The 23,880-nt window shown below is 47.4% G+C and overlaps 1 protein-coding gene across 2 annotated transcripts; it reads left to right on the forward strand.

The window, feature by feature from the left end:
• On the forward strand, positions 1 to 22,965 carry STAP2 (signal transducing adaptor family member 2). 2 transcript variants are annotated; one of them, XM_079960804.1, is made up of 13 exons: positions 1 to 176; positions 3,653 to 3,724; positions 4,447 to 4,578; positions 7,880 to 7,936; positions 9,300 to 9,421; positions 10,115 to 10,246; positions 12,019 to 12,088; positions 14,353 to 14,455; positions 15,825 to 15,908; positions 16,988 to 17,137; positions 17,879 to 17,914; positions 19,260 to 19,382; positions 22,198 to 22,965. In XM_079960804.1, the coding sequence occupies exons 1-13, from the start codon at positions 81 to 83 to the stop codon at positions 22,257 to 22,259; spliced, it is 1,239 nt and encodes a 412-aa protein (XP_079816930.1). In that variant the 5' UTR covers positions 1 to 80; the 3' UTR covers positions 22,260 to 22,965. The 2 variants fall into 2 exon arrangements, with proteins under 2 accessions (XP_079816930.1, XP_079816931.1); XM_079960805.1 differs by having other exon boundaries at positions 5 to 176; positions 16,985 to 17,137.
• The last annotated feature ends 915 nt before the right edge of the window (positions 22,966 to 23,880 follow it).

Consider the following 23,880-nt stretch of genomic DNA (forward strand, 5'->3'; position numbering starts at 1 on the left):
GCTTCCTGGTGGCGGACTCTGAACTCTGGGCAAAAGACACTGCGAGGCTGGACGGTGGAGGGACTTTTCAGGGGCGCGCCATGGCAGTGCCACATAGCTGGGGCACCAAACCGAAGGCCACCGTGCCGCCCCATTATTATTCGGGGTTCCTGGAGAAGAGGAACGCCTGGGAAAAGGTAGGAGAGAATTCAGGGTCTCTTAGAAAAAGGATCAGAAAGCTGAACTTGTCGCTGTCAGCAAGCAAGGGAGCTGGCAGGGCTTTGGGTGGGTGGGCCGGCTTCCCAGGACCCCCACACAGCAGGATTTGGGGGGGGCAGGCAGGATGATGAACCCCAAACCCCAAAATTTCGGATCCCCTCCAAAGTTTTGCAGTTGTTTTGCAGCGAAAACACTGCCCCAACAAACGAGTGATTGATGCAATAGACATGGGGTTTGCAGTTGACACCTCCAAACCCAACAATTCCCAGATCCCAAGTTTTGGGGGGGTCTGTAGTTACTGTCATTTCAAGATACATTGAGTGAGATAGATAAGCAACCCAAGACTTATTAAGTTCAGACAATTGTGTGCTTTTGGTTTGGCTCAATTTGGGTAACTTACCGTTTTTTGCTGCTGTGTCTCCGAAATGATTTGGGGGAAAGGTTGTGGGAAAAGGAAACTCAAACGATTGGGGCCCCAGAGAACCTTTCGCTGTGACAGCTTTTGCTATTTTCCTTTCTTTTAAAAAAAGTTTAAGGAAGGGAGTGGTTGAGGTTGTGTTCTGTGTGGGGTGGAAGAAATAGAGAAGGACTTTTGCCCCCCCCCCCCGTCCCCCTGCTGAGTCCTCTTCTCCTGATGCCAGAAATTGGAGAAGGAGACAGCCAACGGAACAGGTTGGCAGTAGAGGCAACAGAAACAGGCATCAGGGCATGCCTGGGGAACTCTCTGCCACAAGGTGTGACGGAAGGCTTGGGAGATGGCTCAGAATTTGGGGAGGACAAGATGGTCTAGTAGACTCTGTGTTCATGACTGGTATACTTATGGATGACAAAGTACTAGGGGGCAATACTTTGAAGTCTGCCACAGTTTCTGAGAACCAACCTAGACTTGACTGGGGAAATACATATTTGCATTTAAAGTAAGTGTGTGTGTGTGTGTGTGTGTGTGTGTGAATGCAGATTGCATTAGTTGTTTGATTCTGATGGGGCTGCAGCTGGCCTGTAATGGAATCATAGACTACTACTACTACTACTACTACTACTACTACTAATAATAATAATAAATTATACCCTGCCGTTCCCAGCCAGAGCCGGGTTCAGGGTGGCTAGCACCAATAAAATCACAGAAAAAAACATGATAAAGGTAAAGGGACCCCTTTACCTTCGCGCTGGGGTGGTACCTATTTATCTACTTGCGCTGGCGTGCTTTTGAATTGCTAGGTTAGCAGGAGCAGGGACCGAGCAACGGGAGCTCACCCCGTCACGGGGATTCGAACCGCCAACCTTCTGATTGGCAAGCCCTAGGCTCTGTGGTTTAACCCACACAGCGCCACCCGTGTCCCTAAAAAAAAGAAACATGATAGGGAAAAAAGAAAAGAAAACCCAATCTAAAATACAGGTTAAAATACAATTTAAAATGCAGCCTGATTTTAAAAGTAGCTGATAAATCAAGACCATAAGGGGAGGGAAACATAAGGGTCAGACTTGCAGGCCCTGCGGAAAGATGTCAAGTCGTGCATAGAGCTGGAAGGGACCCGAGGGTCATGTAGTCCAACCCCTTGCAGTTCAGGAATCTTTCGCCCAATGTGGGACTCATGGCTCTGAGTTCAGGAGGCTCTGCCAACTGAGCTATACCTCATGCCCTGTGTGTGTGTGTGTGTGTGTGTGTGTGTGTGTGTGTAAGTAATTCTTTCTTCCCCTGCTGCTGTCCTGATGAGAAATCGTAGTATCAAAGGAGTCAGGGGATCTCACTGCAAAAAGAAACCACAGCAGACGAGGAAATTGCTTGTTTGTTTGTGATATAAGTAAAAAAACCCTGCTCCTTTGCCCTTAAGGGGTACCTAAGAGCCCGTGAAACACGGTCCAGGGCCGGACCAGAAGGTTCTAGGAGTCAGTCCGACGGGGCCAAGGCAGGACACGAGGCAGGAAACCAGGCAAGGACAGGTACAGGATCTCAGGTACAGGACCTGGCATATAGCAATGTTGCTCCTGCAACCTTGGGTGGGGACTGACAGCAACGAGGTGATCCCCGCATCTGGAGCCAGGGCAGGCTCAGGCCCCTGACACGGCCCAGCTGGTGTTTGTTGCAGGGGAACCTGTGCAGACTGGGTCTCTTCAGAATCAGGCCCCAGACTTGGTTCAGGTGGTGTCTGAGGCAAAGAATCCAGTGAATCATAGAATCATAGAATCATAGAGTTGGAAGAGACCACAAGGGTCATCGAGTCCAACCCCCTGCCAAGCAGGAAACACCATCAGAGCACTCCTGACATATGGTTGTCAAGCCTCTGCTTAAAGACCTCCAAAGAAGGAGACTCCACCACACTCCTTGGCAGCAAATTCCACTGTCAAACAGCTCTTACTGTCAGGAAGTTCTTCCTAATGTTTAGGTGGAATCTTCTTTCTTGTAGTTTGGAGCCATTGCTCCGTGTCCGCTTCTCTGGAGCAGCAGAAAACAACCTTTCTCCCTCCTCTATGTGACATCCTTTTATATATTTGAACATGGCTATCATATCCCCCCTTAACCTCCTCTTCTCCAGGCTAAACATGCCCAGCTCCCTTAGCCGTTCCTCATAAGGCATCGTTTCCAGGCCTTTGACCATTTTGGTTGCCCTCCTCTGGACACGTTCCAGTTTGTCAGTGTCCTTCTTGAACTGTGGTGCCCAGAACTGGACACAGTACTCCAGGTGAGGTCTGACCAGAGCAGAATACAGTGGCACTATTACTTCCCTTGATCTAGATGCTATACTCCTATTGATGCAGCTCAGTGCAGACTGAGACTCCTCTGGTTCTGAGTCCGAGCCCGAGTCGCAGGTCATCACAGCTGGTGATGTATCACAAAGTTGGGAACCATCTTTGTCATTATTCCAGCCATTGTGATATATCATTATATTGTGATGTTTAACTGGTGATATATCACAAATTTGGAAACTTATTCCATTCTTATTTCATTGTGATATATCAGTATACAGTGGTGCCCCGCAAGATGAATGCCTCGCAAGACGAAAAACCCGCTAGACGAAAGGGTTTTCCGTTTTGGAGGTGCTTCGCAAAACAAATTTCCTATGGGCTTGCTTCGCAAGACGAAAATGTCTTACGAGTTCCTGCGGGTTTTTTCCCCTCCCCCCCCTTTTCCTAAGCCACTAAGCCGCTTATCCGCTTATCCGCTAAGCCGCTAAAAGCTGCCAAGCCGCTAATAGCGCTAATCCGCTAAGCCGCTAATGGGCTTGCTTCGCAAGACGAAAAAACCGCTAGACGAAGAGAGTCGCGGAACGGATTCTTTTCGTCTTGCGAGGCACCACTGTATCGCGATGTTTAGCTGGTGATTTATCAGAAAGTTAATAGCATCATTTGCTTCTCTGGTTCCACCCATTGCTGAGGGCGGCCCCAGAAAAAAGGGGGCTTGGTTCAAGAAAGCTTCTTTACCACTGCTCTGATTTTTCTCTTCCCCCTCCCCCAGGAGTACAAAAAATATTGGGCAGGTCTCCGAGATCTCAGTCTCTATTTCTACAACACCAGCAGAGATGCCCAGGTAATGGAGAGAAATTATATTCACACATATATCTTGGCTTTTTTGGGATGGTGATATGGGGGAGACTCCCCTAAACTCTAGAAATTCATAAATGGTATGATTTTGATTATTTGGGATATGGAGGGAATATCTCAACTGCAGAGGAATTTCTAGGCAAAACGAACTGGCCAAGCTAGGACCATTAGGAAAGAAATTCAGGGCAAATGGTCAAATTTCAGAGGCAATTCAGCAACAAAACAATGTTTTGAAAATTTACTCCATCGGCGTTCAGGGAGATGACTAGCTTGTGTCTCTAAATTTCAAGGGGTCTACTCTTGAGTAGGGACTTTGGGTGGCGCTGTGGGTTAAACCACAGAGCCTAGGACTTGCCAATCAGAAGGTCGGCGGTTCGAATCCCTGCGATGGGGTGAGCTCCCGTTGCTCAGTCCCTGCTCCTGCCAACCTAGCAGTTCGAAAGCACGTCAAAGTGCAAGTAGATAAATAGGTACTGCTCCGGCGGGAAGGTAAACGGCATTTCCGTGCGCTGCTCTGGTTCGCCAGAAGCGGCTTTGTCATGCTGGCCTCTTTACCTTTACCTTTTAAAAGAAGGTGGACAGCTGCAAAGTGAGCAGGAAGGAGGCACAACAGAAGTTCGCTCTCAGCGGAGAGACGGAGCACTTTTTTAAAATATCATGTGGACTAGAAACTTGAGCATTTACTCTACTTGCTCTTCCTCCCTGCAGCATGTTGAGAAAATTGACCTGGCTGATTTCCTGTCTGTTGCCGATGACAACCCCCCACGAACTGTGGCTGCCTGGCCCGCAGACGGGGTGGGACTGAACCTAAAAACGCGAAGCCAGGAAGTGAAACTGAAGGTAAGAGATCCTTTCTGCAAAGTCCAAAGATATCTCCTTGCTTGCAGAGACGACAGATGGGTCTTGTTCCATTGATCGTCAAAAACTCCAAGCGGTTTATGCATAAGGTAAAGAGACCCCTGACCATTAGGCCCAGTCGTGGCCGACTCTGGGGTTGCGGCGCTCATCTTGCTTTATTGGCCGAGGGAGCCGGCGTACAGCTTCCGGGTCATGTGGCCAGCATGACTAAGCCGCTTCGGGCGAACCAGAGCAGCGCACGGAAACGCCGTTTACCTTCCCGCCAGAGCGGTACCTATTTATCTACTTGCACTTTGACGTGCTTTCGAACTGCTAGGTTGGCAGGAGCAGGGACCGAGCAACGGGAGCTCACCCCGTCACGGGGATTCGAAGCACCGACCTTCTGATCGGCAAGTCCTAGGCTCTATGATTTAAACCACAGCGCCACCCGCATCCCCAGTTTATGCATAAACTATCGTAATAAACGAAAATCTGCCCTTATGGGGGACACAAGAGGTCTTCTAGAGTCCTTCGCAGGTTCTCCATCGGTCGGAGAAAAGAACAGAGGCCAACCAGAGAATATCAAGAAGCAAAGCAGCTAGTAAGCCTGATCTTTGTTGAACTGTTGCAACAGGATGTTCCCCTCACATGTAGGAGAAAGGAGGAGGACCCAAAACAAAGGTGTGCCCGCCCTTATATAGACATTTTAAATTGCCCGCCCTGGAGCCCAAGACCACCCCCAGACACATCATACCTACATCACAGAAAGGGGTGGTCTACAACAGAAATCTGAGTGCGTTGTTTACCTTCTGTCTGGCAGGTTACCAGTTAATGCTTACTTGATTGGATACCCTGGGGAGCCTGGCCAGTCTTCTGTAATGACAAATACTTAGTTCCTGAGCCAGGTCACAGGCTCGCCCTATTCATACACAGACATACCCTTAAGACAGGATTTGTGAAGGAAAAGGCAATGGGGAGGCTTTTCCATTTCCCTTTGACTTTGTAGAGAAAACATTTGGTCAGTTTGGGAGCCAAAATGGCTTCAGGGCTGTTTTCCTGTGCTGCTTCAGACATGTGGTTTATATATTTATGTACGTGTTTGCTTGGTACATTTATGAACATTTATTATATATATATATATAATGTGTATGTACTTGCACTTTGAGGTGCTTTCAAACTGCTCGGTTGGCAGGAGCAGGGACTGAGCAACGGGAGCTCACCCCATCGCGGGGATTCGAACACATATATATATGACCTTATATTTTTTATTTCACTATAAAAATGTGCATTACCTTTAATGCCAATCTCCATATGAGGGAGAGAGTTGGGTGTGTTCCAGGACCTATATTACATTTGCAAACAAACCTGGCAAGCACAGCGCCTAAATTGGCCTCACACACCCTCGTAGATGTGCTGGAATTTGTCTTATTCCGCAGAAGTGCCGAGGTGATGAGACTTGCAACTTTATCGCCCTGCTCAGGGCCGGATTTAGGTTTGATGAGGCCCTAAGCTACTGAAGGTAATGGGGCCCTTTATATGTCCAGCTGTCCTTTGTCAACAACAAATTGTCCCTGTTTTGTGTGTGTTGAATATATGCTATATAATTTATGGACCTAATAGGTATCTCAAGCCATCTGCACATTACAAAATATGTATTTTATCGAAGGGATTGTTAAACTGAAATACAATTAAGAAGGAGTGGCGCTGTGGGTTAAACCACAGAGCCTAGGACTTGCCGATCAGAAGGTCAGCGGTTCGAATCCCCGCGATGGGGTGAGCTCCCGTTGCTCAGTCCCTGCTCCTGCCAACCGAGCAGTTTGAAAGCACCTCAAGGTGCAAGTAGATAAATACCGTATTTTTCGCCCCGTAGGACGCACTTTTTGCCCTCCAAAAATGAAGGGGAAATGTGTGTGCGTCCTATGGGGCGAATGCAGGCTTTCGCTGAAGCCTGGAGAGCGAGAGGCATCGGTGCGCACCGACCCCTCTCGCTCTCCAGGCTTCAGGAAGCTATCCGCAAGCCTTGCAAGTCCGGCGGGAGTTCCCGCGGGCTCACAAGGCTTGCGGGCAGCAGCCTGCAGCCCCGGCGAGTGTCCGCAAGCCTTGCGCGCCTGGTGGGAGGTCCTGCCGAGCGCGCGAGGCTTGGGGCGGCAGCCTGTCGCCCGAAGCACAGGGAGCCCTCCAGAGGGTGCCCCGTGCTTCGGGCAGGTGTGCGCAAGGCTTGGGGCGGCAGCCGCGGCTGGGGGGGGGAAATATATTTTTTTTAATTCATTCCCCCCCCCAAAAAAACCGAGGTGCGTCCTATGGGCCGGTGCGCCCTATAGGACGAAAAATACGGTAGGTACCACTCTGGCAGGAAGGTAAACGGCGTTTCCGTGCACTGCTCTGGTTCGCCAGAAGTGGCTTAGTGCTGCTGGCCACATGACCCGGAAGCTGTACCCCGGCTCCCTCGGCCAATAAAGTGAGATGAGCGCCGCAACCCCAGAATCGGCCACGACCTTTATACCTTTATATTAATAGTGAAATACAATTAAGAAGAAGAGGAGGGTGGAAGTCAAGTTCTGAAATGTCAAAATGAATGTAAAATCAGTGAAATGCATAAAACTAGTGGAATGTATAAACTTGAAAAGTATAAATAAATAATTCTTTTTTTAAGAAAGGAAGTCCAGAACCTTCTGGATTAAAGTCTTCCTGCAACTTTCCTTGTCTGTGTTGAACAGAATTCCCTTCATCAATACTTTCATTGTATGTGAAACAAAAACCGGTGCCCATGTTCACTGAATGTCCTGTAGAATTTTTAATATATTTTTTTAACAAAGATTTTTACAAGAGGGTTGGTTTAGCCAAAACCGTTTGTTCTTGGATCATAGATATCTGTTCTGCTTTTGTTTCTAGTACGCTTGGGGTACAATACCATTATCTGTAGATCTTTAGGTTACAAAGACCTAACTCTGTCCAGCTAATATGTAACAGGGAACAACGCAGGTGTTTGTATATCTTTAGGTTGCAAAGATCTACATCGCAGCCATCCTTTCTTGTACAAACAGTACCAGCACAGATATTTGTAGCTCTTTAAGTTGATTATGTTGGAAGGAGAGGTTTGGAAGAGCGATTCAGCAATGGCTATCAGAGTCTCACTTTCCCAGACAGAACGAGAAATGAAACACAGCCCGTTCCTTCGAAATCTGCACTTAATCTCTTAATCGTCAAAGATGATGGGCACCATGTTGTCTAACCCTGGTATACAATATTGAATTGGTTAACACTGACAAAGCTAAGTTTTTAAAACTGGGATTGTTCTTTTCAGATGGAAAGCCTTGAGTCGCGAGAGCTATGGAAAGGTTTTATTCTCACGGTTGTGGAAGTGAGTTTATTCCCTCCTCCTCCTCCTCTTCTTCCTCTTCCTCCTCCTCCTCCTCCTCCTCCTCCTCCTCCTCCTCCTCCTCCTCCTCCCCTTCTTCTTCTTCTTCTTCTTCTTCTTCTTCTTCTTCTCCTCCTCCTCCTCCTCCTCTTCTTCGTCCTCCTCCTCCTCCTCCTCCTCCTCCTCCTCCTTCTTCTTCTTCTTCTTCTTCTTCTTCTTCTTCTTCTTCTTCTTCTTCCTCTTCTTCTTCTTCTTCTTCTTCTCCTCCTCCTCTTCTTCTTCCTGCTCCTCCTCTTCTTTCTCCTCCTCCTCCTCCTCCGTCTTCTTCTTCTTCTTCTTCTTCTTCTTCTTCTTCTTCTTCTTCATCATCATCTTCTTCTTGTGTTTTAGTGATTTTTTGTCATGTTTTTTAAAAGGAAGCAAAGATCTATGGAGAGCAATTGATAGTTTAAACACCCGACCACCACCATGTGGGAAGAGAAACTGACGTTGGGGCAATTCAGAGAGGCTATTTAAGGGATAAATCGGGAAGTTTTGGCTCGCAAAAGTTTACATCCCATGTTAGTCTTACTCAGAATAATGACATGAATGCGCCCGACTTAGGGCTATGCATTTCAGTGAGTCTACTCTGAGTACAACATAGTTGAATACAACCCGAAATCTCTAGCTTGGGACAATGGGAACTACCGTATTTTTTGCTCTATGAGACTCACTTTTTCCCTCCTAAAAAGTAAGGGGAAATGTGTGTGCGTCTTATGGAGCGAATGCAGGCTGCGCAGCTATCCCAGAAGCCAGAACAGCACGAGGGATTGCTGCTTTCACTGCGCAGCGATCCCTCTTGCTGTTCTGGCTTCTGAGATTCAGAATATTTTTTTTCTTGTTTTCCTCCTCCAAAAACTAGGTGCTTCTTGTGGCCTGGTGCGTCTTATAGAGTGAAAAATACGGTAATCAAATAGAAGCTTAGCCCTGCAAAAGGGGAGGTTTTCAATTGTAAATAGGTCCAGTGTGAAATTTTTGGATTTAACATGTAGGGTTTTGAACATGTAAATAACGTCAGAAGATTATCTCATTCATTGTGAGGTGGGGGTGTTGCCGAGCAACCAAGCCGAGTGACATCACGTTTGCTGAGGTAGCATGCACTCTGATTGGCTGAGTAGTTCTGAGAGAATTTTTCCTCTGAATGTTTGGTTGAATGTCTCCCTACTGTAAATCTCTCTGCTACAGGGCCGGTTTACTTCTCCTCAAATTATACATGCTGCTTTTGTTCAGTAAAGTGCTATCGGGATTTCTTTTCTCTCCAGGCTCCATCTGCATTGTTGAAGTGACTTAAGCAACACCTTTCACCCCAAACTCTGTTCTCCCATAGATGAAAGTCCCAACCACCCTGAGTTTGCTCCCCGGTCACTTCTGCATGTTGTCTGAGGCACTCGAGAAAGAAAAGGAACGCCGATCCAAGGCTGACATGAGAGTCGAGAAGCCGCTTCCAGAGTGAGTGGACTGTAAACCCCTGGAGACAAAGATGTGTTTATATTTGCCAGGGGAAATAATATGCACTCAGTGTCACCATGACTTTTAAACTTGGTAGGGCTACAATTTTCCACCCACCAGTTTTCCTTTTACAGTGGACTCTCAGGTTACGTTACCTTCGGGTAACTTTCGGGTTGCGAACGCGGCAAAACCAGAAGTGTATGCGCGTCGCGCACATGCTCAGAAGTGCTCAATCGCGCCGCAAGCGTGCGCAGAAGGGTGCCTCCGGTAACCAAGATTTCGGGATACGACCGGACCTCTGGAACGGATCCCGTTCATAACCAGAGGTACCACTGTACAGCACTTATTGAGGAAAGTGTGCCTCGACGCGTGTTGGAAGTGCAACAGCAGGGATCATTCAGTTTGCAACTTAGGGGTTAATTCTGCTAGTGCCACAGTCTGTTGGCCAAGAGGGGGACCAGTGGAGCTGTTGCTTAGCAACCAGGAACAATGGCATGATGGTTGCTGTGGCTGCACATGGTCTGATTTGGATCCCACCAAGCAGGGCAAACTTTTTTAAAGTCCCACCAACACTCCTTGCAATGGAGTAGAAGATTATTCACACACAATGCAGGGCTGTTTAAGACAGGAAAACTGTCTGGGCCAAGGCTGTAGTTTTGCAAAACACCTCTGCTTTCTTTATTTCTGCCCCAGCTGTTTCTTCAAGGTCTCCAGGACGGAGGCCGAAGTCCTTCTGGAGAAGAACGAAAACTGTGGGAATATGTTGCTGCGGCCAGGAGGGGATGGCAAGAGCGTCTCTGTGACCACCCGGCTGAAGGCGAATGGGTGAGTTGGACAAGGCAAATCGATTGCAGAAAATTCCTTTTCCTCCTTTAGTCCACCATCGCCTCCCTTGTTATTCGAAGGTCCAGCCGTCTCCCTTGCTGGCCTCCTGCTTCTAATGCGTTAAAAGGTTTTATTTTCATTGTTGTTCACTAAAAAAAAATTATATTACATTATTCTTTATTTGTTTCAACAACTTGCATATCGCATCATTGCAGTCATCTCCAAGAGGAGATCCAGTGCAAACAAGACTAAAAACATGCATTAAAACTATAAAATCAGAACTCAATTAGACAGCTTGCCGACAGTACAAAGTCTTCAGTAAGCACTGCAAGTTCATCTGGAAGGGAAGACCACAATATTGGGCCAAAATATTATAATGACGATGACGACGACGATTTTATTGCAGTAGTACCTCTGTTTTCAAACGTAATCTGTTCCAGAAGACTGTTCGACTTCCGAAATGTTCGAAAACCGAGGTCAAAGGGTGGTCTCCAGTTTCAATGGCGAAAATAATAATAATAAAAACTCAGCGGAAGTCGTTTGGCTTCCAAAAAGCGTTCGAAAACTGAACACAATTACTTCCAGGTTTTTGGTGTTTGAAAACCGAAACATTCAGCTTCTGAGATGCTCGAAAACTGAGATACCTCTCTATTTATATGCCTTCCATCCGAGTGGGCTGTGTGTCTGAGTCATGGGGGACCACTAGGAATAACTGTGATATACTTAATCCCCACCCCCAGTTCTTTATTATCTGCTTTTTCGCTGCCCCCCCCCCCCCCCGCCGCATGAGGCATGGGAGAATTGAGCTGGCATAATTAATAGGGGCTGCAAGAACTGAGAGAAGCAGTAGCTGGCGTCACGGTTTTTCTTACACTGTGATTTTTGTATAGCGCACACACACACACACACATCATGATTTGTGTTACATCGACAGGTCAAAAATCATGAAACAGAAATCATACGGACTTCATGATATATCAATATATATTTTGCCCTTCCTTGATGTCCTTCATATGAACTGATGGTGATTTTGTTGGGGAAAACATCCTTGGAAGCCAAGACGCAAGCTTAAAATTGAACACAGCAAAACATGCAACAAAGAAAAGCGTTGAAATATAGGCTGCAAAACTTTAAAATGTGCCCTTTCCAGCGAACTCCATAAATATTCTCTTTAAGAGCTTCTTCTAAAGTTTTCTGCTTCCTCTAGAATAGAAGCAGGCCACAAGTTTGTAAGTTATAAAAAGGTTTACTTACTAATGGTCCAAAGGTCAGAGTCATATGCTTTTCCATGCAGCAGTTAGAAAAAGATGCACAGGCAGAAAAAAAGTTATTGGTTACAAAATGGTGAAAGCTAAACTATAGTGTGTAGGGAAAAGCTAGTTTGGGGCTCCATTCTTTTCTGAAACAGAAGAGGCTTGTTAAAGCCATGCGGTTGGAGGGAGCACTTCAGAGAATGAAAGCTTGGTTACCTCTTTCCTCCCAAGGTAAGGGAAAATGACATAGGCAAAGTCTGTCAGGACAGCTTACTCTATGGCATTAACCCTTCATGCATTTATTAGACTGAAGCATGCTGGTTATATAAGGCGGGTTTAGCCTACAAATTTTACATAATCTCTTTTTATTTCCTTTATTTCCCCCCCCCCCATTCTTTTGCTTTTGTTTCCTTCCTTGTTAAATTTGCAAATAAAAAAACTTTTTTTAAAAAAACAAACACCTCAATTCTTACAAAAAGACATTGCTCAATTTCCCTCTTTCCCCCGTATCCGGTGCAGGATCGTGTCTATAAAGCACTATAAAATCAACCTGACCGATGGAGAATACATCATTGATGTTGAAGAGCCGGTGAGTTGTGCTGGGGCCATCATTCAACTATGGCAAGGTTCCAGATTACCGTATTTTTTTGCTCTATAAGACTCACTTTTCCCCTCCTAAAAAGTGAGGGGAAATGTGTGTGCGTCTTATGGAGCGAATGCAGGCTGCGCAGCTATCCCAGAAGCCAGAACAGCAAGAGGGATTGCTGCTTTCACTGCACAGCGATTCCTCTTGCTGTTCTGGCTTCTGAGATTCAGAATATTTTTTTTTCTTGTTTTCCTCCTCCAAAAACTAGGTGCGTCTTGTGGTCTGGTGCGTCTTATAGAGTGAAAAATATGGTAAATCCTACATGTTGTGAGTTGAAAGGACCAGTTAGCAGATGGCGGCCAAGACCTTTCTTCGCCTGAGACCCCAGAGAGCAACTGGTCCCTTTTAAAAGAATGCAGACACAAGAGTCTTTCCTTAAAAGTAACAAGAAGTTTACTCACATTTCAATTCACGATTTGATCCCTGAAAGGCAGGCTTGACTTAGTAGTTGCATAACAATCTTTGAGAGCCAGCAGACTGCAAGATTAGGGGGACAGGATCAGGCCCAAATGTCTGTGTGGACAAGGGGGCACCAGGTATCAAGGCAAACAAGAACAGGTGAGCTCATGCAATGGAACAATTTGTCAGTTTTGTTTCTCTCCGTTTCTCATTTTCTCCATCTTAAAGTTCAGTTCCCCATATTTCTGGAGCAATTTGCATATTTGCTTATGAAAAAGAGTAATCTGGAAAACGAGCGAGGTCCCAGCTGAAGAAGAATGGTAGCTTAAACTGATGGACCTAACATACAGAATAAGAGAACAAGAAGAACATACGTCTAGAGAAGATTGGAAAGCGTTTGTTGAATATACGGGGGGAAATTGTGCACAACTGAAAACGTTGGCAGCATTAAGATAAATTCAACGGTGTAAATAAGTTTTGATGGATGTAATGGTGGAATACTGAACGGTTTAGTTTTTGTAAAATATGCAGGGATTTCTGATATGCAAAATGAACCAGAGAAGAAGGGAAGTCGCTGATATTTTAAGGATGTTTAAATGAATATTCTAAATTGTAAAACAGAAAATTTTATAAAAAATCATAGGGAAAAAAAGAAATAAGAATGAATCCTCCAAACAAATAAAAAACCATACATACTTCACAAAAATTCTTCAGACTATTAGTTTGAACCCCTGAACACCTTTTTGTACACCATTTGGACTAATGTACACATATAGATGGGACACGGGTGGCGCCGTGGGTTAAACCACAGAGCCTAGGACTTGCCGATCAGAAGGTCGGCGGTTCGAATCCCCGCAATGACGGGGTGAGCTTCCGTTGCTCGGTCCCTGCTCCTGCCAACCTAGCAGTTCGAAAGCACGTCAAAGTGCAAAGAGATAAATAGGTACCGCTCCGGCGGGAAGGTGAACGGCGTTTCCGTGCGCTGCTCTGGTTCGCCAGAAGCAGTTTAGTCATGCTGGCCACATGACCCGGAAGCTGTACGCCGGCTCCCTCGACCAATAAAGCGAGATGAGCACCGCAACCCCAGAGTCGGCCATGACTGGACCTAATGGTCAGGGGTCCCTTTACCTTTACTTTACGCATATAGATATGCAAACAGATCCATATATCTGTGGAAATAACTTACATGATCTTAGGGAAAATATATATATTTATGAAAAGGTTTGCTTAGGGGAAACTGCATGCAGAAACGTTACATATTAGATAAATGTGCTGGTGAGTTTATCTTGAAGACTTAAAAAAAAAAAAGCAATTGACAGACTGACGTGGAAATGCAGAAAGCTGAACTTAAGACGGGAAAAACGAGAAGAGGAGGGAGAAAGGTTGTTTTCTGCTGCTCCAGAGAAGTGGACATGGAGCAATGGTTCCAAACTACAAGAAAGAAGATTCCACCTAAACATTAGGAAGAACTTCCTGACAGTAAGAGCTGTTTGACAGTGGAATTTGCTGCCAAGGAGTGTGGTGGAGTCTCCTTCTTTGGAGGTCTTTAAGCAGAGGCTTGACAACCATATGTCAGGAGTGCTCTGATGGTGTTTCCTGCTTGGCAGGGGGTTGGACTCGATGGCCCTTGTGGTCTCTTCCAACTCTATGATTCTATGAGAAACCGAGAGAAGCAAAAGTGGACAGATTCACACACACCGCTTCCCCTGCAGGGCTGTTCTTGGAGTTACTGCAATGCTCCCAACTCTTCGCCAATCCCTGGTAAATGCTTGTTAGTGAATGGTATTCCCCTCTTTCTCTTTCCTCAGTATCGCTGCTCTTCGCTTGCCAAGGTGGTGGATTTTTTTGTAAACAGCAGCAAACACATCCTGGTGCCCCTATCTCTGGACGAGAGCTACTCCATGACTCTAGGTAGGTTCGTGGCTCAAGCCCTCCTCTACGTTGTCGGAACGCATTAGAAATTTCCCCATAGGAATCAAAGGAAATTGTTGACTTGTTATGTGAACCCTCGCCTAAGGAGAGATACCTGAGAAGGCATTGTGCACAGATAGCAGGACCTGCACGTACTTTGTCTCACTGCCTGGTATTTAACTTAATCTATGTTGCCATTGGTGGCGCTGTGGGTTAAACCACAGAGCCTAGGACTTGCCGATCAGAAGGTCGGCGGTTCGAATCCCCGCAATGACGGGGTGAGCTCCCATTGCTCGGTCCCTGCTCCTGCCAATCTAGCAGTTCGAAAGCACGTCAAAGTGCAAGTAGATAAATAGGAACCACTCCGGCGGGAAGGTAAACTGTGTTTCCGTGCGCTGCTCTGGTTCTCCAGAAGTGGCTTAGTCCTGCTGGCCACATGACCTGGAAGCTGTACGCCGACTCCCTCGGCCAGTAAAGAGAGATGAGCACCGCAACCCCAGAGTCAGCCACAACTGGACCTAATGGTCAGGGGTCCCTTTACCTTTTTATGTTGCCGTTGGTTTTACATAGCTCAACGTAACTTGCAAATTTAAACAGTCAAACGTGTAATTATTTCTGCATTTCCATGCAAAGGAAATGCAATTTAAACAGGGCCAAAAAAATCAATGTCACCAACTGCATATAACTAGTGCCCTGAAAAACTTCTTCTCCTTCTCCGATCCCACATAGCCGAGTGAGATTGTCTTCCATGAACACAGTCTTAACCGTCAGTCCGTAAGTGACTGTGGAGGCCAGTTTTGGATCCACATGCCCTTCCACAGTGGGGACATAGGTTTCTGGGCAGGAGTTGATCACAGTGTGGATTTGCCAAGCGTGCCTTCCTCTTAGCATGTTTCTTCCTTTCGTTCTGAGTTCGAGTGTCTTCAAAGCCCACGACACCTTTGGTAAAGGCTGTTCTCCAACTGGAGCGCTCGCAGGCCAGTGTTTCCCAGTTGTCGGTGTTTATACTACATTTTTTAAGATTGCCTTGAGAGAATTTTTGAACCTCTTTTGTTGACCACCAGCATTACGCTTTCCATTTTTAAGTTTGGAATAGAGGAGTTGCTTTGGAAGACGATCATCAGGCATCCACACAACATGACCAGTCCAACGAGGTTGATGTTGAAGAATCATTTCTTTGACACGGGTGATCTTTGCTTCTTCCAGTACACTGGCATTAGTTTGCCTGTCTTCCCAAGTGATGTGTAAAAATTTTCTATGGCAACATTGCAGACATGGGACAAATACACAGACTTAATGATTGCTTCTACTGTACTTTTGTTTCTGTGTTTGGCAAGATCTGTAACTGCAGTTTCTTCTCATTTTGCAGAGATCATGGAGACAGATAAAGAAAGTGGAGAGACTGCCCTGGTGGCCCCGCGCTTGCCCAGTATCCTGCCACGACCCCCAAGAGGTGTGACAGTTCGCTTCCACTAATCCTGAGGCTAAACTCATGCCAATCTCCCTGTTCCTCTTCCCCAGGGGCCAGAAGTTTGAGATGCCGCACCCAACCTTCCTATGGTCTTTATAGGGACCATATAGGGTGGCGCTGTGGTCTAAACCACTGAGTCTCTTGGACTTGCCGATCAGAAGGTCAGGGGTTTGAATCCCCGTGACAGGGTGAGCTCCCCTTGCTCTGTCCCAGCTGCTGCCAACCTAGCAGTTCCAAAGCACACCAGCGCAAGTAGAGAAATAGGTACCACTCTGGCGGGAAGGTAAACGGCATTTCCGTGCTCTCTGGTTTCCGTTACGGTGTCCCGTTGCGCCAGAAGCAGTTTAGTCCTGCTGGCCACATGACCCGGAAAGCTGCCCGCAGACAAATACCGGCTCCCTCGGCCTGAAAGTGAGATGAGCTCTGCAACCCCAGAGTCGTCTGCGACTGGACTTAACCGTCCAGGGGTCCTTTACCTTTACCTGTGGTATTTTTAGCACCTGGTCCTATGTTTGGAGGCCAAGGAAAGTGGAAGACGGCTGTTTCTCTGGGTAGCCTTCTCCTCCACGAATTTGTAAAATTCTTTTTTTAAAGGAGGAGTCCATCACTGCCACCCCCAGTGGAAGTTCCTGTCACGGGAGTGTGCTGGTCAGTAAGGTAAAGGTAAAGGGACCCCTGACCATTAGGTCCAGTTGTGACCAACTCTGGGGTTGCGGCACTCATCTCGCTTTACTGGCCGAGGGAGCCGGCGTACAGCTTCCGGGTCATGTGGCCAGCATGACTAAGCCGCTTCTGGCGAACCAGAACAGCGCACGGAAATGACGTTTACCTTCCTGCTGGAGTGGTACCTATTTATCTACTTGCACTTTGACGTGCTTTCGAACTGCTAGGTTGGCAGGAGCAGGGACCGAGCAACGGGAGCTCACCCCGTCATTGCGGGGATTTGAACCGCCGACCTTCTGATCGGCAAGTCCTAGGCTCTGTGGTTGAACCCACAGCGCCACCCGCGTCCCTTCTCCATCCTAGCATGTCCAAATTGCGTCCGTCTGTCCACACAGCAGGTGCACCCAGAGAAGGAAAGAATTTCCAGTCTCCGAAAAGCTTGCTTCCCCCTCCGCCATTCCAACCCCCAGTTCCCGCATGGACTGCCAAGCCTGAGCATGTCTATGAGACCGAAGATGCGCCAGACCAGACGTACGTGAACGACGAAGGTAATTCTTTGCCGACGGGTCTTTAGATAGGATCTGAAAAGGCTTTGTGGTTATTTCATGGGCCTCCGTGTTGCTCTCAACAAGCCTGCCAGGGAGGCCAGGATAAAAGAGAGAGTCAGGAACTGAAATATGTGCAGCCGGTGGGAAACGAAGAAGGGGGAAAAATAATAATGCTAAAATGTTTTAAGTATTGAAATGGAATTAGGAAATGAGCAGAGATGAAGGGAGGGAAGGGAGGCATCATGGAAGCAGGGCGGTAAGTCAACCCTTAAATTTGTATTAATTTGATGTCAATTGGCTAAAATTTCCAAAATGCAATAAAAATTAATTGCACCCCCCCCAAAATGCGAGAGTCACTGACCCAGACTCAACCAGCAAGGTTTGTGACTCCATAAAGGATTGAATGTCAAAGTCATGTGCTCTAACCACTACGTTGCTCTGCCTTGTAGCTGGTTCCTTGCAATATGCAGGGCCCTAAAACAGCAATGCAGAACCTGGCAACCTGGACTTTTAATTCCCATCAGCCCCAGCCGATGGTCAGGTGGTTTATTGTGGTGTAGTGGTTAGAGTGTTGGACTAGGAGTTGGGAGACATGAGTTCGAATCCCTCTGCTTGGCCATAGAATCGTGGAATTCTAGAGCTGGTTCATCTACTAGAAGCCCTTTGAAGTAATCCAGAGGAGGCTATTCTTATCTTCTTAAACCACTTCTTTTGGATTTTATCTCTTTCCCCTTTTCCCAGATGTTGCTGAGATGAGACAGACCAAGCCATTCAAAGGTAAGCGAACATACTTTGTGGCACTTTTAAGAATAAAGGTGTTGTCGGCATCAAGGTTTTGCAGGTAAGGGGCACCTGTATTGCAAAGAGATGTCTGGCCAGAGTGGTCCATGCTCCCTGCATGTCTGGCCAGAGTGGTGCATAATTCCTGCATTGCACGGGGGTCAGACTAGATGACTCTTAGTGTCCCTTCCAACTCTACAATTCTATATTCCTCATTTCAGAGTCCAAACTATCAGATTTGTCGATTCCTCCCTCCGCCCCCAAAAGCTCTACCTCTCTTTTAAATCAGAACCAGTGAAGGTCCTGTGTGAGTGTCTGGAGGCGGTTGGAGGATGGATGGCGGCTAACAGATTGAGGTTGAATCCTGACAAGACAGAAGGAGTGTTTTGGGGGGACAGGGGGCGGGCAGGTGTGGAGGATTCCCTGGTCCTGAATGGGGTCACTGTGTCCCTGAAGGACCAGGTGTGCAGCCTGGGAGTCATTTTGGACTCACAGCTGTCCATGGAGGCACAGGTCAAATCTGTGTCCAGGGCAGCTGTCTACCAGCTCTATCTAGTACGCAGGATGAGACCCTCCCTGCCCACAGACTGCCTGGCCAGAGTGGTGCATGCCCTGGTACGCAGGATGAGACCCTCCCTGCCCACAGACTGCCTGGCCAGAGTGGTGCATGCCCTGGTTATCTCCTGCTTGGACTACTGCAATGTGCTCTACGTGGGGCTGCCTTTGAAGGTGACCCGGAAACTGCAACTAATTCAGAATGTGGCAGCTAGACGGGACTGGGAGCGGCCGTTGGGGACCATATAACACCGGTCTTGAAAGACCTACACTGGCTCCCAGTACGTTTCCGAGCACAATTCAAAGTGTTGGTGCTGACCTTTCAAGCCCTAAATGGCCTTGGCCCAGTATACCTGAAGGAGCGTCTCCACCCCCATCATCCAGCCCGGACACTGAATTCCAGCTCCGAGGGCCTTCTGGCGGTTCCCTCTCTGCGAGAAGCCAAGTTACAGGGAACCAGGCAGAGGGCCTTCTCGGTGGTGGTGCCCGCCGTGTGGAACACCCTCCCATCAGATGTCAAGGAAATAAACAACTGACTTTTAGAAGACATCTGAAGGCAGCCCTGTTTAGGGAAGTTTATAATGTTTGGTGTTTTATTAGCGTGTTTTTAATATTCTGTTGGGAGCCGCCCAGAATGGCTGGGGTATGTATGTATGTATGTATGTATGTATGTATGTATAAATAAATAAATAAATAGTGCCCTCCGCTTGGGTTGTAGACAGAAGGAACCTGTCAACCTCTAGGGCTAAGGCTGTTTTTCCCCCCTTTGTTATTTCCCACCTCACAGAGTTTAAAGCTGTCCCTGTATTCCCGACTCCCGGCAAATCTCCCTGCGCACCCAGCCCAAGGAAAACCGGACAGGCGCTCCCTTCTCGCCTTGCAATGTCATTACCTAGAAGTTTTTCCACCGGTGAGTCTTGTGCATTTATCCATCTGCATAGTGCAAGGTTTTTAGCGGGGGCAATTAGAATAAGATCTATTATTTGATTATTGATATACCCCCCAATGTATTTTCTATAGTCAAGTTTTTACCTCTGTCTTCAGTACATTTTACAGTCGTACATCGGAAGTCGAACGGAATCCGTTCTGGAAATCCATTCGACTTCCAAAATGTTCGGAAACCAAAGCGCAGCTTCCGATTGGCTGTAGGAAGCTCCTGCAGCCAATCAGAAGCTGCACTGGACATTTGGTTTCTGCAAGTTGTTCGCAAACTGGAACACTCAGTTCCGGGTTTTGATTATTTGGGAGCTGATTTGTTTGAGAGCCAAGGCATTTGAGATCCAAGATAGACTGTACAGTGGTGCCTCGCAAGACGAAAAGAATCCGTTCCGCGATTTTCTTCGTCTAGCGGTTTTTTCGTCTTGCGAAGCAAGCCCATTGACGGCTTAGCGGATTAGCGCTATTAGCGGCTTTTAGCGGCTTTTAGCGGCTTTTAGCGGCTTAGCGGATTAGCGCTATTAGCGGCTTTTAGCGGCTTAGCGGATAAGCGGCTTAGCGGCTTAGAAAAAGGGGGGGAGGGGGGAAAAATGCAGGAACTCGCAAGACATTTTCGTCTTGCGAAGCAAGCCCATAGGAAATTCGTTTTGCGAAGCACCTCCAAAACGGAAAACCCTTTCGTCTAGCGGGTTTTCCGTCTTGCGAGGCGTTCGTCTTGCGGGGCACCACTGTATTTCATTTTATTGCTATGGCTAGTGACTGATGCAAGTAAAGATTATTCTGTTCGACTCTAGTGCCATATGGGCAAACTATGCGGCCATCGCCTTGCTGTGGTTAATTCAGAGTCACTGTGCCTCTGTTCCTGATGTGAAATCAATCAATCAATCAATCAATCAATCAATCAATCAATCTTTATTACGGTCCAGAGACTCAACAAATCATTACAAAGCAATGCACAATTCAGACAGCCTACCTCCAGGCTGGGGACGCGGGTGGCGCTGTGCGTTAAAGCGCAGAGCCTAGGACTTGCCGATCAGAAGGTCGGCGGTTCGAATCCCCGCAATGACAGGGTGAGCTCCCATTGCTCGGTCCCTGCTCCTGCCAACCTAGCAGTTCGAAAGCACGTCAAAGTGCAAGTAGATAAATAGGTACTGCTCCGGCGGGAAGGTAAACGGTGTTTCCGTGCGCTGCTCTGGTTCGCCAGAAGCAGCTTAGTCCTGCTGGCCACATGATCCAGAAGCTTTACACAGGCTCCCTCGGCCAATAAAGTGAGATGAGCGCCGCAACCCCAGAGTCATCCGTGACTGGACCTAATGGTCAGGGGTCCCTTTACCTTTACCTCCAGTTTAAACAAGCATTTTGTTCAGACTTAAAGCTAGGGATCATTGGTTCTTGCAACCACTGATAAAAACTTCGCCACTGTTAATGTTCTAGCGTTTGTCCGGTCTTCCAATATGAACCTGAAATAGTGAGCCGATGTGAAGTCAGTAAACGCTCATCCTACTCAGAGTAGACCCATGGAAATTAATGAGCATGACTGACTTAGGCACAGTAATTGCAATGGGTCTGCTCTTTGGGTTAAAATTGAGGGTGCTACTTTGTTGAACGACAGCGCCCCTGTTTCTAAAAATCACCATTGAATTCTGAAATTCCACCAAACTCACGTGAAATTTCGTGTGGGCTCCCTGCCACGTTTCCCCTAAGCCCAGGGCTCTGCTGCGCATACACACACACACAGAGAGAGACACAAACACTGTTAACAGAAAAATCCGAGGGCTCCCTTGGACAAAAAACAAAGACACCAACCAGGATTACTTGGAGCAAAACAGCAGCCTGTAGGCTTGGCCTTTATTGATCTGTTGCAACAGGGTGCTCCCCTCACCCACAGGAGAGAGGAGGAACCCAGAAAAATGGTGTGCAAGGCCTTATAAAGGCTTTTGAAATTGCCACCCTGTAGATCAAGACCACCCCCAGAAACATCATACATACATCACAGAAGGGGTGTAACCTAAGACCACCCCTCAGATACATCACACCTACATCACAGAAAAAGCGATCTAAAACAGAAATTTTAATATCGCTTTTCTCCTGTCTTTGTTTATCTCCTGTCTGGCAGGTTACTTGGGGATCCTGGCCAGTCTTTTGTAATGATAAATACTTAGTTCCTGGGCCAGGTCACAGGCTCACACCTTATTCAAACACAGACATACCCTTAAGACAGGATTTGTGAAGGAAAAGACAATGGGGAGGCTTTTCCATTTTGACCTTGCAGAGAAAAGATTTAGTCAGTTTAGGAATCAAAATGGTTCCAGGTTGGCCTTCCTGTGCTGATCTATGTACAGTGGTGCCTCGCAAGACGAAATTAATCCGTTCCGTGAGGCTCTTCGTATAGCGGTTTTTTCGTCTTGCGAAGCAAGCCCATTGACAGCTTAGCGGATTAGCACTATTAGCGGTTTAGCGGCTTTTAGCGGATCAGCTGATAAGCTGCTTATCAGCAGATCAGCTCATAAGTGGCTTAGTGGCTTAGGAAAAGGGGGAAAAAGGGGAAAAAACCCGCAGGAACTCGCAAGACATTTTCGTCTTGCGAAGCAAGCCCATAGGGAAATTTGTTTTGCGAAGCGCCTCCAAAACGGAAAACCCTTTCGTCTAGCGGGTTTTCCGTCTTGCAAGCGTTCGTCTTGCGGGCCACCACTGTATGTGCTTGGTTGGTACACTTATGAACATTACCATATATTTAAGACCATAAAATTCCTATCACACACACACAATGCTTATGTTTTCCTGGCTAGGGATGACCGAGGAACTGGAACGCAAACTTCAGGAACGGAGGGCGACGCTTCAGGAAGACTGAGCTGTCTGCACCTCTTGCCAACAGGCCAAGGAAAGGACGGAGCAGTCGGTGATCTACTCTGGAAGGCTGCCGGCCAGAGATTTCATGGTTTTTCTGCACATGTCTTCCTCTGCTCCGTGACCCAGCGTGATCTCGCAGCCGTCCATTCTTCCCAGAACTGTCCTCCTGCTTCAACAGAGGCGGCTGTTTTACCCATCGCCGGGAACCAAGTTGAAAATATCCACCTCCCTGCCAACCAGCGCTGTTTAAAAAGGGCGAAGGGTACTCTTAAGAGGCTAAAAACTTGCACAATGCCTGTTTTCCAGCTCTCCCTGAGCTGTTGCGATGCTCCTGTCGGAATTGCAGAGAGGGCCGGCTTTCTGAAAGGGCGGTTGCAAAGGATAGAATAGGCCAGTTTGTTGGCGGCTGCGAAAGGGAGCATGTTATAGCAGGAGCAAGGAGCCATTTCTTTGCCACATTCCTTTTTGCGCAACCGTGCACGGAGTCACCTGCCGCAGGTAGGCAGAGGTAAACAAGAACGTAGCAACGAATGGATGGAAATTTTACCTTTGTGCGGTCGTCTCCCCACACACACACACATTTAACTCCACTGGAGGTCCTCTAAATAATATAAATGGGCAATCTCCTGCAGCATGAGGTGCCTTGTTGTTGTTTAGTCGTTTAGTCATGTCCAACTCTTCGTGACCCCTGGACCAGAGCACACCAGGCACTCCTGTCTTCCACTGCCTACCGCAGTTTGGTCAAACTCATGCTGGTAGCTTCCAGAACACTGTTCCACCATCTCGTCCTCTGTCGTCCCCTTCTCCTTGTGCCCTCCATCTTTCCCAACATCAGGGTCTTTTCCAGAGAGTCTTCTCTTCTCATCAGGTGGCCAAAGTCTTGGAGCCTCAGCTTCAGGATCTGTCCTTCCAGTGAGCACTCAAGGCTGATTTCCTTCAGAATGGAGAGGTTTGATCTTCTTGCAGTCCATGGGACTCTCAAGAGTCTCCTCCAGCACCAGAATTCAAAAGCATCCATTCTTCGGCGATCAGCCTTCTTTATGGTCCAGCTCTCACTTTCATACATCACTACAGTGGTACCTCGGATTACATACACTTCAGGTTACAGACTCCGCTAACCCAGAAATAGTACCTCGGGTTAAGACCTTTGCTTCAGGATGAGAACAGAAATCGTGCGGCAGCAGCAGGAGGCCTCATTAGCTAAAGTGGTGCTTCAGGTTAAGAACAGTTTCAGGTTAAGAACGGACGTCCAGAACGAATTACGTTCTTAACCCGAGGTACCACTGCACTGGTAAACCATAGCTTTAATTATACGGACCTTTGTGGGCAAGGTGCTTACTCGGAGGTAAACCCTCACCGTGCAAATGGAAGCGGGGCTGACTTCTGTGCAGATGTGCTCGGGATGGCAGCCTCCGTTTCTCTCCAACGGATAATGAAAAGACTCTGGCCTGGGGGGGGGGCTACGTGGTGGTTCACGCTGGGAAGGTGTCGCTTGATGTCACCATCGCTTGAGCAGGGAGAAGCTGGAGTTCTGGCCTTCCGTGCAAAAGGTCCAAACGCTGCCATCAAATGGCTTAAATAATTTCATTTTTGGAAACTGGACTGGTATCACAAAGCCGACG

The sequence above is a fragment of the Podarcis cretensis genome, assembly GCF_951804945.1.
Source record: "Podarcis cretensis genome assembly, chromosome: 18".
Lineage (NCBI taxonomy): Eukaryota > Metazoa > Chordata > Lepidosauria > Squamata > Lacertidae > Podarcis > Podarcis cretensis.